General features: G+C 50.0%; 1 protein-coding gene and 1 long non-coding RNA gene across 3 annotated transcripts in view; one reads left to right on the top strand and one right to left on the bottom strand.

Annotated features, from left to right (window-relative positions):
- Nucleotides 1-16,868, top strand: part of Cemip (cell migration inducing hyaluronidase 1) — a 143,151-nt gene that overhangs the window by 98,801 nt on the left and 27,482 nt on the right. For both annotated transcript variants that reach the window (XM_020181136.2, XM_074061780.1), the window contains exons 12-14: nt 8,938-9,113; nt 11,332-11,541; nt 16,092-16,297. In XM_020181136.2, the coding sequence (XP_020036725.2) occupies nt 8,938-9,113; nt 11,332-11,541; nt 16,092-16,297 (592 nt within the window). The remainder of the gene's footprint in view (nt 1-8,937; nt 9,114-11,331; nt 11,542-16,091; nt 16,298-16,868) is intronic.
- LOC141419242 (uncharacterized) lies at nt 6,337-16,712 on the bottom strand. The gene is made up of 3 exons (XR_012444002.1): nt 16,412-16,712; nt 10,678-15,661; nt 6,337-7,488 (listed from the first exon to the last, which is right to left on the bottom strand). It is a non-coding gene; the product is annotated as an uncharacterized lncRNA (long non-coding RNA).

Genomic DNA, 16,868 nt, shown 5'->3' with positions numbered 1-16,868 from the left:
TCTGAGGCATAAAGACCGATAAAAAGAGAGTAAATTCAACAAAGTGGGAGAAAAATCAGGGTTAGCAGAAACTGCTGAAATAGACATAAAATGTACCTCTGAGCTTCCCGGCAGCCAAAGCAGAGAAAGGAACTTGACCAATTCCTTAGCTATCATGGTTCAACAAAGTAAGGAAACCAGAATGCAAAAGGACCCCTTTCCCTTAGCTCTGAGCTTCTGAGGAATTTGTCACAGGAGCTGTCGTGTGCAGGACGCTACACAGCAATTAACAGCAACTCCAGGAGCGCCTTGTGCTCCGTGAGGGGTATTTGCAGTTTGTGTCACCGTACTCCTGGGTGCGTTCTATGAGACATTTTTGCTTTTAAAGAACACAAAGAAGCAGGGCCTGGGAACAAGCATCCATGATGTGAATTCCAGGATGCTGGTGGGGAGACAGTGGGTCCTTAGACAATGACGTAAGCTCTGTCTGCCTTAGCTTCCGCAACTGTAAAATGAAGACTTCGTGGTGTTGTTATGATGATTGAAGGAGTCTGTGTATGTGAAGTGCTTAAAGTAAACTCTGGCTCCTAGTAAGTGCTCATAAATGCTAGCTGTGAATTACTGTCTTGGGGGGATTTCATTATGTAGCCCTGGATGACCTCAAGCTCTCCATCTTCCTGCCTCAGCCTCCTGAGTGTTGGGGTTACAGGCATATGCCACCTCACCTGGCTCAGTTATAATTAATATTGATATTAGGTGCAATAATTTAGCAACTAAGTTTAGAGAAGGGAAGGCAGGAGGGGCATGGCTGACAGGCTGATAGATGGATCTTGTATATTTTAGTTTATCATTTCTGCTCTTTGGGGATCTATAGGTAGAGGTGTTGTAGGTGAAGGGAAGCAAACTGTCATTATCACTAAGCCACTCATGAAGTGTGTCACAGGCTTGCAAATTGTTTCTCGGTCTTGATGCCTAAGATATGAGTGCCAGTTCTACAGATGTATATGCCACAACTTTCCTCTGCCCAGGGCTGGGCAGGTGCCCTTGCTCTTCCTCCCCAGGGACACCATAGGGTGAAGGAAGGAACATCCCTCATTCACTCAACAAGCAGTTAGAGAACAAATATTATGTGCCATTTGCAAGATGGACGGATTCTCTGCCACTCAGGGACGCTGCAGTCCAGCAGGGAAAGTAGGCATCCATCAAATAACCATTCCAATAAAAATACAACTCCAGCCGAGACAGCTGCCATGGCAGAATATGGGAGGTGTTGGAGCCTAGGTCTGAGGGGTGTGTAGAGTCACAGCATGTATGGGAGCCTAGCCAGAGGAATTAATTATTGAGTGACTGCTGGAGGTTGAGGCACCAAGGGACGAGAAGAACTCCTGGGGAGAAGGCAGTGTGGGAAACCCTTTGCTGGGAGGCAAAGAGTAGCCTATCTGTGGAGAGGACCAGAGGAGCTGTAGTGGCAATGTGAGAGCCCCTGGGCTGCAGAGGGAGGAGGATGCCATGGGCAAATGGAGACTCCATTCTGAGGGCATATAGAAGTCACTGAAGGCCAGGAACCTGCTGGATATCTGGACGCAGGAAGGACTTCCTGTGTCTCCATCCACAAGAGTGGACTAAAAGAAGCAAGTTCCTAGTGCCATTGGACCCTTGGATCTTCACCAATGAGTTCTGTGTCACTCAGGACACATATGGTGGACAAGCTCCCTGGGATGTCCGATGTCCTATGTGAGCTGACATAGCTGCTTATGGCTTTGGGCAGCACCTGTGCCTATCCAAAATGTGAAACCTGACTTTGAGCCCTTGCCTGCATGGAGGGGGGTGGGAAGCACCCCCAGGAGACGTGCCCCTATCTGAACCCCAGGGCTGTATACCCTGAGGCTGGAGGGGAGCTCTCACTTTGAGCAGGTCTTGATGGGGCAGCTGTGGGTACCAAAGATGACCCTGAGGTTGAGGGACTCATGAGCATTCAAGCATGTCTGGCTCACCCTGCAGAGGTCTGGGTGTTAATGCCAAGAACTGCTCCTCTTGACAGTGTTTGACCAATCAGCCTAGATGCCTCTTGAGCCCCTTAAAGCTGGACTGAGAGTGATGGGGGCTAATCCAGGCCCTGAGTACCAAGGGAGGAAAAGATAAGTGACTCTTCTGGAGCGTCACTCCCTTGCTGTGGCCCTGCCTGTGTCTGCTTCTCCACTAACCCCATGTTCAGCCTACCACCCACTTCCTTAGAGGAAGGGCCTTCCACTGTTCTCAGAAGTTTTGGGGTCCCCACAAAAACAGACCCTCCTGGTGAACAATATCACAAAAGCCCCAGGTAGGGTGAGTGCATACATGCACTCTCTCATGTCAGTCCATCTCTGTTCTGGGGAAGCTCACATTCCTCCTATTCGGCCCTGAACCCAGTCTCTGGTTGTCCATGCCCATTGGCACAGAGCAGCAAGGCCTCTACCTCTTTGCCTTACCATGCTGTTTCCTCACCTGCTGTGAACTCAGGGTCACGGCCTCAGGCTGGGTACAGACAGGAACACAAATCCTTCTTCCTCATAGCTCCCAAATACCAGTAAACTGCCCTTCTTGCATTTTAAGGGTTTGCTGATGGGAAACAGATGGGGTAGCAAAGTAATGAAAATGTATGAATCATCTAAAAACATATTTCGAAGTTCTGCCAGCCACAATGTGACTTCCAATACCTTCCAATGCAGCTGTGGTCCATCTTCTCAATCTTCTGCCCTGTTTCTGCTTTGCTTGTAAACACCCCCACACCTTTAAATAACACCCTCAACTAATTGCAACTAGCATGGCTTTCCTGCCATGGTCTAAGTCCTTACATAAGTGTCTTGTTCATGCTTTGTGAAATACTGCTGTGGAGGTTCCTGTTTTCCTCAGGATCCAGATGAGGTTCATGGAAATTAAATGTCTAGCCTCATGCTTTCCAATATGGCGCCCACAGGTGGCTACTTTAATTCAGTCATCATTAAGTAAAATGTACAATTCCATCCTAGTCACAGGAGCCAGGGTTCACATGTTCCATGCTGCACATGCTTAGTGGCTACCACATTGGGTAACAAAGTACAGAGTTGTGTAGATCAAGCAAGTCAGTATCAGAGGCAGGGTTCAAACTCAGAGCTGTTGGCTCCAAGTCTACAAATTGTTACATTGTCCCTCCTCCATGAAGACCCCTTTTCTCAGCAGCTCCCTCTGAAAATGACCACAGGAAGTCTTAAGACACTCTGTGGTTTACACTTCTCTCTCTGACCCTCTTGCCTGAATCCTCTTGACTGTCCTTGCTCCCAGTGGTCTGATGGAGCAGGCCCTGTCTCCTCCTCGCCAGACCCACTGGGTCCTGGAGGGTCTAGACATGAGTTACAAGTTCATGTGTGTGCATTTCCCATTGGAAGGTCCTTGCCATTATCTGTCACTTACCCCAGGGTTCTGTACCTGCCCTACAGAGAAGGCTTGGGGGCTGATTGGGGTAAACATCAGAAAAGCAAATGTTTGAAGCCCAGTATGGGGCAGTTATGCAGAGCCCCTCCATGTCCCAGGTCTCCTCCTCCTTACCCAGCATGCTCTGGCCCTTCTGGATGATTTGGGACAATTCTGGCTTGAACATGTCTGCTTTTTCATGGTCATTCTTCACGTATCAGTGCTTGAGAAGGAGGGCAGGGCAGGACTGGGCAGGAGAATTCCATAGATAGGATGGGATGCGGGGGTCAGGCACATGGTTTCCCTAAGATAGTGGTCTGGGAGTGGCCTGTGAAAGTAGCAGGTGACAGATAATTCCCCTTGTAGCTGACGGTAATAGTGTGATAAGTTCCTGATAAGGAACCCCGTCACAGGGAGGGGACTGGGACTGAAATGCTCCGGCAGCTCTCAGAACGACTCAGTTTCCTCTCATCATGGGAGAAAGTCACTTCTGCACTCTGCTGCCCGCATGGGACAAACCTGCTGTCTCCCAACTCTTGTTACTACCGCCTCACACTAGAGGTGGGAGGCTTGGGTTCCAGCCTTGATCTGGGGACAGTGCTGGTAACAGCTGCATATGTCACTTCTGTCATACAGCCTCCTGCCATGTGCCAGGTCTTGTTTTAAGTACATTCCATGGATTAACTTGCTTGACAATCGTAGCTACCTTTGGGGGGTGTGCTATTATTATCTATGTTTTATAGATGAAGAACCGGAGGTTCAGAAAGCTTAAACCACACACTAGGGACCCAACTACAGATGGAGTCACACAGCATGGTTCTAGAGCCACAGCCTCCCCGTCACACTCTCCTACCTCTCCAGCCATGTTTAAGACTGGATCCCTGAGGAAAGCCCTTTGGTCACCCACAGGAACAGAAGCCCCTGGTCCTGTCCTGCTTGGATACTGTATTTTTAAGGGGGCTGCAGGCAAGCTGAGGGAAGTCTCCACAACACCGATTTACACGAAATGAGGGATCGTGGGAAGACCAGGGAAGGGGCTTGGCCCATTTTTCCACTCTGCCCAGCACTGTGGAACACTGAGAAAGAAAGGCTAACATTGAATGTGTTAGGGAAGGCTTCCTGCAGCTGGATCTTAAAGGACCCAGAATTTTTCCCTTGCACAAAGTGTAGAAAGACTGTCCCACCTAGAGAGAGCCAACGGGTGAAGCTGTGAGGTGTCAGATGGAGATGTACTTGAGGCAAGATGGCACTCTAACGTGGCTGGAAGAGGAGTGTGGGGAAGTGATGGGATAAGAGCCCTCACCCGTCTCTTAGACCAAGGAGCTGAGCTCCTCACAGCCTCATGAAAAACATATCCCTTTCCTGTAGCCCTGGCTGGCAGGGCTGAGCCTGTGGTCTCTGCAAACTGTCCCCCCATATGTTCAGGCTTTGGGGCCGTCCTCTGGGAAGTGTGCTCTGTGCAGTGTCTCTTAGGACCCAACCCTGGAGCTCCCCATCTTTGCTCTGGCCCATTCATTAGCAGCTCTGAGCTTCACTGGGGCATTGGCAGTCAGTTCTCCTCTCCACCCTAGAACAGCTGAAGGCAGCCTTGCTTGGTTGAGGTACCTTTGTGAGTTTCTCTGAGTGTTGCCTACACAGCCATCCCTTGGAGTGTCCCCTAGGCTCTGGGTCCAGAATAGCCAAAAGCACAGGGCTGGGAAGACTAGGATCCAGGAAGCCCTTAGGGAAAGGTGCCCCAGTTCTGTGAAAAAGGGCTCATTTGTCCTGATCCAATTACAGCAGGAGCATCTTGGCCGGGGGTGGTTTAGGAGATAAGAACAGGTAGAGAAACCAAGGAGGCTAAAAATTCTTGAATCTCCTTAATAACCTCCAAGATTTTCCACTGACAAGAGTAAAACAAAGGAAGAGATTTCCAGACAGAATTAGATGTGCAGGTGATTTCCTGGCGTATGTATGTGAAGGACAAAGGAAAGAGGAGTAAGGGCAGGGAGGCTGTGAGTCTGACACATAAGAAGGGGAGATTCGGAAAGGATGGATAAGCAGGCAGGAAGCACCTGAGACTCCAGGGCAGCTCTGAGAAAGCCAGGCAGGCCAACCAGAGCTCTGGGACACAGATTCCCTAGCAGGAATCTTCCCGGTACAGAGATAGCCTTCTAGTGTACCTCTGCTGGGTGTAGTCATGGGACAAGTCCAAGGAGACCATAACCATGGGAAAACAGGCATGGCAGCTGGGGGTTGTCTGCTCGCTACTTTCTTCCCGGCTGGCACTCTTGAAGTGAGCTCTCACAGCAGCACATTCCTGTGACTGTCCCAAGAGAGCACTTCTACTTGGAGATAAGATGACTGCTATATGGCGAGTCCAGATGTTCTGGAAAGAGGGGTTTCCTGCCCTCATTGGGCACGGGCTTCAAGTCACAGAGTGGGAGCATTACGCCAAAGGTGTCATTCTTGGGAAAGGTCCAAGCTCATGGTGGTCAAACCTCAGAGTCAAGTGGTTAAGAGAAGCAGCCCCTGGGGGCAGTCATGGCCCAGGAGCGCCATCTGACCTTCTGTTTCCTCGAAGGGAAGGCTTAAGGACTGAGGAAAACCCTTCTGTGTCTGATTTCCCATGATTACAGATGGCTATAAGCTATTTTCAGTATCCCCTTTGCTGCACTCATAATCTCTCTTCTCCACACCCATCTATAAGCTCCAGGCACAGCCTTCTATCTGGTTTCCCCAAGCCAGTGGTCACTTAAAAGTCCTGCCAAGCTCATTTGAGAGAGACTCTGCCCCCATACCCTGGAAGGCCCTGTGAAGGTCATAGAGCTGATGTGCAGGAGACCAGCCAGGGATGGAAGGAGAGGTATCTCCATGGGTGGTCAGAGGAATCCTGCTCTGGACCTGGGAACTGTAAAGATGTGACCTTGTGACCCAAACCTGAAGCTGTGGTGAGATGCACAGAGTTAACTTGTTTCAGATTCTCTGGCTGTCACATGTCAGAACCCTGGAAGGACAGACGACCTGACAGCTCAATGCATGGTGTCCACTCCTGCAACAGAGTGGACCCCTTTGGCCAGGCACAGACTTTGGCTTCAGCTATCTCAGAGGATAAGAGTACATTACAGTAAATGGACTCTGAAGCTGCTTTTCAAAATGTCTGCCTTCGTTTGGATCTCTAATGTCCCCAAACGCCCTTGTGTTAAGGCCCTAATCCTCAGCTTGGTGCTATTGGGAGGTAGTTGAACCTAATGGAAGGCTTTAGGTCATTGGAGGGTGTCATTTGGTGGGGACTGTGGAACACTGGTCTCTTCCCTTCTCTGTTTATTCCTGGCCATGAAGTGAACAGACTTCCTCTGCCTTATGCTTCCAGCATGAAGAGCTATCCTACCCAGGTCCAAAGCCACAGGGCCAGTGGGTCATGGACTGAACCTGTGAGCCAAAGGAAACCTTTCCTGTTCTTGAGTGGATTTATCTCAGGTATTTGTTAACTGTAATGCCTGGGACTCTGTTAAGAAGGACTCTGGGAGGCTGAACAATGCCTCCAAATAGGCCTACACTCTAATCCCCAGTCCCTGTGAAAGGAACGCTGCAGCTGTGATTAAAATAGGCTCTGGAGATGTGAGATTATCCTGGATTATCCAGGTGGCCCAATGTAGGTACAGGGAGGAAGGAAGCAGACAGAAGATAGTGATATGTGGCAGAGCAGAGATTGCAGGGATGTGTGTGTGAAGACCGGGTCAGGAGCCAAGGCACACAGGGGCCAACTAGAATCCGAAAAGTACAAGGAGCAGAATCCATGAGGACCCATCCCAGCCATAAGACTCATTTCTGGCCTCCAGAACTGTAGAGAATAAGTCTTTGTTGTGCAAATCACTAGATCGGTGGTGATTTGTTACAGCAGCAATAGGAACTGATCCCACCTCTCATGGAGTTATTTTCAACATTTCACCACACATCAGTTTCACATCTTGAACTGCAGTGCTTCAAAATACCACCATCTCACTGAGTCTGCACAATTCCCAGCTGTGCACATCCGTAGCAACGCTTCAGGCTCACAGGATGTGGGCAGGTGAAGGGGCAGGCAGGGGTCAGAGCTTCCTGTGGATGGGAAAGAGGAGGAAGGTCACTGTGGTGGGTGTTACTTGGGGCTAATTATAACCTGGGCCTTCACATGTGAGCACCGGTGGTATCTCTCAGTTGCTCAAGTCAAGGTCACAGTGAAAGCCAAGTGGTGTAGGTGGTGTGGTTCAGGCTGAGAGTCCACATGAGAGACTTTTGCTCTTTGAAATTGCATCCTCAGGTGGAATAGAAAGGGTCCTCGGGCCAGGCCAGCAATCTTAGTGATGAGCCAAATTTAGAGCCAGGCTGATTTCTTTGTTCCAGAGAAGAATCTGGGGTTGTCATGGAGGTAGAATTTAGGGCTGGGACTCCGGTCACCCTTCTTAAGGTGCACTTTCTGCAGGGACGGAGGAAGGGGAGATGGGAAGGGAAGCATTAAAAGCACTTGGCAGGAGATGGAGTAGATTTGTGGGAGAGAGAAGGTGGAGAGAAAACAGAGTGGGGCACAAAGCACAGGTTCAGAGCTTCCGGCCACAGCAGGAAGGAAGCTGATACGAGTTGGGGTTTGGGGAGGGTTCTTTGTTAAGGTTTTCAGGGATAGGAAGAGGGTTGAGACCAGAGTGTGGGAAGTCCGAGTGAGAGGAGAAGTCAAGTTACTGGGAGGGCCCAGGGATCCTGGGAGTCAAAGGACCTAAGACTGCGGGGAGCAGTGGGGTTGGTGTCAGTGGCATAGGGACAGCGTCCTCTGCTCTGAGGCCGAAAGGAGGGATGAGGTCAGTACACAGTAGGGTACAAGCATTCCCCTCTGCTCCACAAGTGCCACGGAGGTGCTCAGACCACAGTGGTGGACATGGGGCTCCAAGCTGGCCTTTATAGAGCAGCAGGCTGTAGATACTCATCCTTACAGGAGGCTGAAGGAGCGGAACACAGATTGGCTTTGCTTTGACACAGGGGCTTTAAAGACAAAGTTTGCTTTATCCTAAGATCCCAGCAGGAAGGCAGCTCTGTGGGGTCATTGGAGACGGGTTCCTTCTCTCTGGTTTGCTCTAGGGCGTGGTTCTTATCTGCTCAGGTGAGGCTGGTGCACCAGGACCTGTATCCTTTCCAGCTCCTGGGCAGAGAGCAACCCTGAGCCCTGAAGTTGCTTAACCCTTCTGCTCACAGTGACCACACCTAACTGTAGGGAGGCTGGAAAACAGAGCTCCCTGGCAGCCAGGTGTCCAGGTAAAATGCAGGAGAGTCTAAAATGGAGAAAAGGAACAAGTGCTAGGGGGCCAATTAGACATTTCTGCAGGGGACTTAAGAGCTAAGCATGCATAGCTGTGAATCCTGGCTCTACCTTAAGGCTTCACTTGCCAGGGGCCATGAGCATTGCCATGCACACAGGGCCTGGTGACGAGTGAATTACGACCACGGAGCACCTGGCAAGGGCCCAGAGCACAGTGGACATGCAGTCCTGCTATTCCCAACTGCCCCTCTCTGCCCTAGGGAAACCACTGTACCTGCACATCGGGGAGGAGATAGATGGTGTGGACATGCGGGCAGAAGTTGGGCTCCTGAGCCGGAATATCCTGGTGATGGGAGCCACGGAGAACAAATGCTACCCTTACGGCAACCACATCTGCAACTTCTTTGACTTTGACACCTTTGGGGGTCACATCAAGGTATGGTTCTGCCTGGCTGAGGGTCAGGCTGTCCACCCAACCAGGAGAGTGCCTGAGGTGCGGGCCTGTGGCCGGGGTTCCTGGGGTTGGGGGGATCAAGGAAATGCACTTTGGGAAGTTGGAGACGTCTCGTCCACTGGGATGCAGTTACACCCGTCAAATGATGGAGCCTGCTTGGGAATGGCTCTTGATTCAAGGCCTCGGGGACACTGCACACTTGGCTCCATCACTGCCTCCATCACCTGTCTTTATTGTTTACCCTGGTCATTTCTTTCATTTTTCTTGAGCCTATTCAACTGTGGATTCTTTGACAAAAGTATTTCTCTGGACTTGTACTGAAGCCAGACTCTGGATGATTGTGACTTCATTTAGATTACAAGATCTTAAAGAGTCTTGTTTTCATTTCTCCTTTCTCTTCTTTTTTGTTGTTTGGGAGGTGTTTTTGTTTTGTGTTTTGAGGCATGGTCTTGCTATGTAGCCTAGGCTGGCTCTCAATCCTTCTGCCTCATCCTCCAGAGTGCTGGGATTACAGGTGTGTATCACCAAGCCTCTTGATAATTTCTTTAAAAAATGAGCATTTAGTTCACACACACGCAAAAAAAACCATGTTTGCGTTAGATCCATTATAATACAGACAGAACAACAAGCAGGAGAGTAATTAGAAGTTGCATATAAAATGCACCGGTGATTCCTTGGTAGTCAAGGAAGAGACACTCTGAGCGACAGGTCTCTCACTGTGCAGTAAAGAAGCAACTGGGAACTTGTTCATGGGAGCTCCCGTTCTCCTAGCAGAAGAGGAATTTCTGTCGCTCCTTTATACAAAATGCCTTTGCCAGGCCTGTTAGACAGTATAAGACACCCAGAAGCTCTTTCTGTGCTCAGTGGTTTCGATGCAGAGTTGAGAGCATCAAGTTATCTTGGAGCTTTGTGAAAAGAGTTTCCTTAAAGCTAAAACATTGTGCTTTAAGGATTAGACTTTTGGGTAGTTAACCAAAGAGGCTCATGGAGGGAAACAGAGCTTAAATGGGACCCTGCAGGCATTTTACATGAGACAACTTTTTGTGATACAAGCCTATATTAAGGACTTTTTTGTCACTCCTGGCCACTAACCATCAGATGCTTTCAGTACTGTCACCACCAAAAACACTGCCACACATTCCTGGTCTTTTCCCGGGGTGGGGGAAGTTGAGAAAGTGGTTATTGAGACTGCAGCAGAAATAGCAGGTCTCAGGCAAGGCAAGGTGGTATATGCCTGTAATCTCAGCACTTGAGAGACTGAGGCAGGAGAGCAGGAGTTTTTGAGGCCAGCCTATGCCTATAGCAAGACCCTGTCTCAAAGAAAAGGGAAAGGAGAAGGAGAGAGGGAGAGAGGGAAGGCAGGAGGGAGGGAGGGAAGGAAAGGACAGAGGGAGGGAGGGATGGAGAAAGACAGGAAAGAAGGGAGGGAGGGAGGGAGGAAGGGAGAAAGGAAGGAATGAAGGAAAGAAAGAAAGAAAGAAAGAGTACACACTGCTGCACCCCTTTCCCACCGTGAGAGTGGTCCTGAAGGACCAGTCATTCTTACCTACCCAAACTTGGCTCCGAATCCCTCTCAGCACACCTCCACAGAGCATCCACTTCTGGTACTGGCAACCAGTTGACTCCTGTTTCTGGCAGAAATAGTAGATCGTGCTCCTCCAGCAGGACTTGGCTGAGGCTGACCTTTGGCAGGAATTTCTAGACTTCCAGACTGTGCTTTCTTGGAAAGCACATGTGTCCAGGGGGCCAGCTCTGAGCTACTGTGCGTGAACATGTGGAGCACCTGCCACTCACTCACATGCCTCCAAAGTGGGGGATCCTACATCTCCAGGATCAACATCCCTTCCCTCCTCCTGGAGGTCTCCATTGCTGTCCCATGGTCCCCATGTTTTATGCCAGCTCCCCACAGGTTATCTCAGGGTTATCCCTTCCACATAACAATGGTGGCTTAGAAGGCAGGAGAGGAAGGTCAAAGCAAGTCCCAACTGTCACCCAGCCTGTCCAGACACCTCAGCTACAAGTAGTCTCACTGTTAGTGAGGACTTGCTTACCTCCCTCAGTGTGAGATGGACTGGGCATCGGAGTCATGCACACAGAACAGCTTAGACCTTCTGAAGACTGACCCACTGAGAGGGTGGGCGCCAGCCAGGGGGATGAGGGTATACGTGAGGCTCCTCTGACGCTCTCTCTCCTCTCCCAGTTTGCTCTGGGGTTCAAGGCAGCACACCTGGAGGGCGTGGAGCTCAAGCACATGGGCCAACAGCTGGTGGGCCAGTACCCAATTCACTTCCACTTGGCGGGAGATGTGGACGAAAAGGGAGGCTACGACCCACCCACGTACATCAGGGACCTGTCCATCCACCACACGTTCTCCCGCTGTGTCACGGTCCACGGTTCCAATGGCCTGTTGGTAAGTGCCTGCCAGAAAGGTGTTTATCTAGACACTGTCTGAGGTCAGGGGTTCAACCATCCTTGGCTCAGATTTAAACTTATCTTCCAAAAGATAGCAACTGAGTTCCCATTATCAACCAAACGAAGAGAGAGGCAAAGGACTGTCCACCCCAAATGCACCAAGCTACATAGGTGGGGAGTGATTAGTTTGTTCATTGAAATCCAGGGATGGTTCTGTGACCACGTGGGATGACAGTTCTGCTAGCTTCAACAAGAACATCGAGCCACTTTTGCTAAGAGTGGTCAGAAGTCAACATTTCTACCAATTCCTGCTTCTCACTCCTCTCCTAACTGATAAAAATGTGGACTTCTTGACTTCTGCTCTCTCTGGCCTCGGGCATGGCTTTGAATGATGTCACTCCAAAATTCCACTACAGAGGTCAGCAGACTCCCTGACCCTTCCCCCACTGCATACATCTTTTTACTCTTGCTGGGCTCAGCAGAACCTTGAGGTTAAAGAACAGAGTCACGGGGACGGACAGAAACTTCCCAGGCCTCAGTTTCCTTTTCTGAAAAGTGACCATGATTATAGAACCAACTTAAAAGACCCTTTGGAAGATTAAACAAGATAACGTAAGTGACATAACCAGAAATGCTATTAGGTAGTGTCATCACTGTGAGCCTTGTATCTAACCGTGCTCGACATAAATATCCCTGGTTCCTGGAAATAGTAGTGAAGGTCCCCACCGAAAAAGAGAGGCCTCTGCGTTTAGATGCTTTTGGCAGATGCTGCGTGCACATCGTCCCTCCCTGTTTGGGAAACTCCTGATGTAGTGTAGCTTGGCCTGCTGTAAAAACACATGGCTGACTGATAATCCTAGCAACACCTAAAGTCTTCTAGAGCCCGTTTTGCACCACTTTGTACCTCACAGTTAGTGCTCATAGAATACAGATTGGGAATGCTGACTTCCTTGTCATGATATTGACATTGTGGATGGCATCCTTCTGGGAATACAGCCACGAGCACCACAGCCCTGGAATGCTGGCAACTGTGGGGTGGAAGTCAGTCCCCAGGCGAAGGCTTTACACGCATGATCTGCAGGTGGCCGAAGGTGGGCCCACTGTGTGTCTGATCTCTAAGCCAGGACTTGGAGTGTCACCTTCCTGCTCCCCCCTGGAAGACAATGGATCCATCCCAGAACAGATCCATTTGGTGGAAGGTACACAGACCCCGGTGTGGGTTTCGATGTTTCTACCTCGCTCCCTTAAAGGCAGAAGAAAGAATGAGCTGGAGAAGAAAACAGGTCCCTCTGTCCCACTGGGGCCTGTTCAAAATGTATCTTTCACATCAATGCCTCCAAAAGCTTCTTGAAACCAACCTGTCCCCAAACTGCCACCCCCTGTGGCCATGTGGGTTGTGCTCTGCACAGCTCCAGGTGTCATGCCCATAGACACAGTCCCTAGGTTCTCCAGACCTAGGGACACACCCTTCCTGTCATTCTGTACATGTCAGAAATCTAGTGCCTCTCCCCCAGCTCACAGTCCTGGGAATTGTAGGAGAGGCCTCTGTTTTTCCTGGTCCCCTCCCCCAGTTTCTAGTTTCTTGAATTTGTGGTCTTATTTTACTCATGTAACTGCTTTTTTCTCTCTTCCCCACATGAGCCCAAATGTGGAACCCAGACCCTTGTTCTTAATGTCCAAAAAAGCTTCCTTGACCCAGGACTTAACCAGTAGATTGGGGTTGGGGGAAAGCATTAGCTCAGAAATCCACAGGCAGAAAGAGATGGACAGCGCCCCTCAGGCCCCTCCAGATCACATGCTCTCCCTCAGGTGCTGCCGCCCCCCACCCCGCTGAGCTCTGAGCTTTGTGCCCCTCCTGACACCTGCCCTCTCCCCACCTCTCCAAGCTGCCCCAGAAGGAAGCTCATGCCTTTCCTTATTAGGCAGTATTTTGCTTCTCTGTTTCCTTTCTCAACTTCTATTTCCATATTCAAAACCTCATTAAGACATTGCAGACAAATGACCCACTAGCTTGCTCCAAGGCCAACTTTCTTCAGGAATTAAGAGCTAGCTATCAACCCAAGCTATGTCACAGTTCAAATGTCCAGTTCTGGGAAATATTCTAAGGTGCAACAGTCCTAGAATGTTGGTGGAGATGGACTTTAGAGGTCTGCCTGTCACACAAGGCACTCAGGCAAGTCGCAGGCTGAGTAAAGTCTTAAACTTGTACCTTCTCCTCCCAACCAAGGCTTCCTTGTGTTGCTTCTCTCTTAGCTCTGTCAACCTTGCCCTCCTCCTAATGAGAGGAAGAAGTGCAGCCCAAAGTGACAGGGTTGTTCCCTTTCTGGGGCTGCTGAGTACTGATTAGCACAGAACTTATGCAATCACAAAGGGGGATCAAGTCCCAGTTCTGTTCTTGCTCGAACATGGACTTGGGACACCTTTCCACATCTCAGTTCATCTGCAGAGTGACAGTTGTGATCAGGTTTAGACAACTGATAGACAATGTCATTTTCCTTCTGTCACTCCACATTTTCCTCTCCACAGCACATCTCAAGGGTCCTAGCTTTGTTAGAAAAATGTACCTAACCCAACGCATTATTCACTGGTGTTCAGAAACAGGCTCCCCAAAGTGTGATCCAGACAGTGAGGTGAACAAGTGGGGAGGCTTAAAAAGACCCACAAGCTTAGCTCCACTGTGAGGCCCTTGGTTGCCCTGGGATACCTCATGTCCCTTCTCTGAGCATCAGTGCCCTCTATAAAGGAAAAGCATTAAACTTGACCTCAAGATGCCTGCTGCACAAGCAGCTCACGTTCTCTCGCCTTTTCTCCCAGGCTCATCTTTCCAGGCTATTTATAACAAACTTTCATTGCTCACTAGCAGAAATGAAGGGATCCCATTGGATGACCTTGGCATTGACTGAAACGCTTATTGAAGGAGTGAATAGAACTCAAGGTCACACCCTGGCCTATTGCCTAAGATTAAGGGAGGGATACTTGTTCAAGACAATGGAAGAGCCTGCCTGGAACAGAGCAGCTTGTGTGCTTGGATCCTCCCTTGAGGAGTGAGTGGACACAGTTAGAAACCAAGGTTTCAGCCATGGCTTTGCATATATGAGCTACTTAATTCCTCTGAGCCCTATTTCTTTATCTCTAAAAAAAAAAAAAATCTGTGCAAAGATTGTATGAGATTTCAGCAAGCTGAAAAGGTGTAAGGCCAGCCTGGACAGGCAGGACTTGGGAAAGGTTTCCAAGGTTGGTTGTCCAGGAGTTAGGAAGTAGGCAGCTCCACATGAGAGGCTCTGGGAGTTGGGGAGCCGCTGTCTGCACTTCTCCACCAGGGACACTGGGTCACCCTACCCCCACTCAGTGGACATTGGGTATCAAGTATCTGAAGACATCTTTGGTTGTCACAACTGGGGTTCTAGTGGCACCAGGTGGTTAAAGGCCAGGATTGTAAAACATCCACCAGGGTCAAAGGGGAGCTGTTTGGGGATGGTGTGTGGATTTTCTAGCACCTGGGGAGTGGTAGGTACTTAACAGCTGTGGGCTAGAATGAGGTCATCAGGAGCAGGAACTCCCTTGTTGAATGGATCACTGGGAAGTCCGCACCTGGGATGGGGATGGCAGATGGAAGATCTCAGTTAAGATAAGGGGGTGTCACCCACCCTCACCCACTGTGGCATGGTGCCTCGTGGGCAGCAAGCATCTCATCTTTGGGGTGTTTGAACAGAGATGCCCCTGTGTCAGGGAGACTGTGGTCAGAGTCTGGCTTGGACAGAGAACTGAGGCTTAGGCCAGGAGTGCTCAGAAGACCTTGTAGTTCTGAGACTGATGCTTTTCAGGGATTCAGACCCAGAAGGGCCCTCAGACATCATGGAGTTCAAGTCACAAATTTTGCAGAAGGGAAAAGTGATGGAGGGCAGGACAGGATAAGTGATGCAGGTCATACCTGTGTTGGCTACTGAGACCAACCCTGAGCTCTCCACCGTGTCCCCTCAATGTTCTTTCTGCTTCTCCCACTCACTGTGGTTTCAAGATGGCAACTGGAGAGCTGAAGTTTGAAACCCTTTCCAGTTCTCAGCCCGGGGGTAAATGTGGCTCCATGCATGTCTTGCACTAAACAGCTGACCTGATTCCTGATGAGGCACCATGAGGGTCTTCATGAAATGCCCACCTGGCCCAGCTCCAATGCCGACTCCTGGTGGAGCCCCCTGCCACTCCACTCTCCTCTGTGGAACCCCTCCATGGAAAGTTCCTGCGAGCCGTGTGTGGCTGAGTCCATTTCCAGTGTATCCTCTTGGACCCACACTTCTCTCCTCTGACATTTTATCCCTTTTGCTACCCCCACAGAGCCTCAGCCCTAATACTTCCAGCTGGGAGAGATTTCAGAGTCACTGTTTTATCTCCTGCCCCAACCTCTTCAGGCTCTACACTTGGATCAGGTCCTTCTCCAACCCCCCCAGCACTTGGGTCACAGTTAATATGTTAATGCTTTGTCAAGTGAATACATAAGCACGTGAATAATTGAATGGATACTGAGTGAAATGCACGCCTTGACTTCTGCAGATCAAGGACGTCGTGGGCTATAACTCCTTGGGACACTGCTTCTTCACGGAGGATGGACCAGAGGAACGCAACACTTTCGACCACTGCCTTGGCCTCCTTGTTAAGTCTGGAACCCTCCTCCCCTCTGACCGTGACAGTAAAATGTGCAAGACGATCACAGAGGACTCCTACCCAGGGTACATCCCCAAGCCCAGGCAGGACTGCAAGTAAGTCCCCCAGACATGTCGGGGGGTGGGCGGAGACGTAAGTGTCCCTAGTTCAGCACCCGATGCCCCACCCCAGAGCATCTGAGCAGTATGGACCTCGCAGCCTTCACTCACCTATGGCTCACAGCTTCCCACAGAGGAGGCAGGAAGGCATCTTCTCTCTTCTTCGTTTGCCTCCTATGTGTTTTTGTGTCCAGAGAACGGCTGTGCCCACATCTGGCATTTTATTTGATGCCACACAGTGTTCCTTGTTGAGAGGAAGTAGCTGCCACTTCTGCTCCCAGTGTGTACACAGTGGCTCCAACCACACTGGTCCTTTTGTACCCATGAGAGAGACAGAGACAGAGCTTCCTGTGCCCAGGCTCTTCCTTCCTACTTTCCTGTGTTAATCTAGCAGAGCTAGTCTTGGACTGAACATTTCGTTGCTTAATCACACTACCTTTTAATGAGAACACTGAGTCTCACATGGACAAGTCAACAGTTCCTCAAGTCTCTGACAAGACTCTTCAGACCAACATTAGAGTATCTGACATGGGAAGCAACACAGGCACTGGTGGCCTTTGTATGACAC

This window comes from Castor canadensis, chromosome 19 (genome assembly GCF_047511655.1).
Source record: "Castor canadensis chromosome 19, mCasCan1.hap1v2, whole genome shotgun sequence".
Lineage (NCBI taxonomy): Eukaryota > Metazoa > Chordata > Mammalia > Rodentia > Castoridae > Castor > Castor canadensis.
This window is presented reverse-complemented; position numbering and strand designations above follow the sequence as displayed.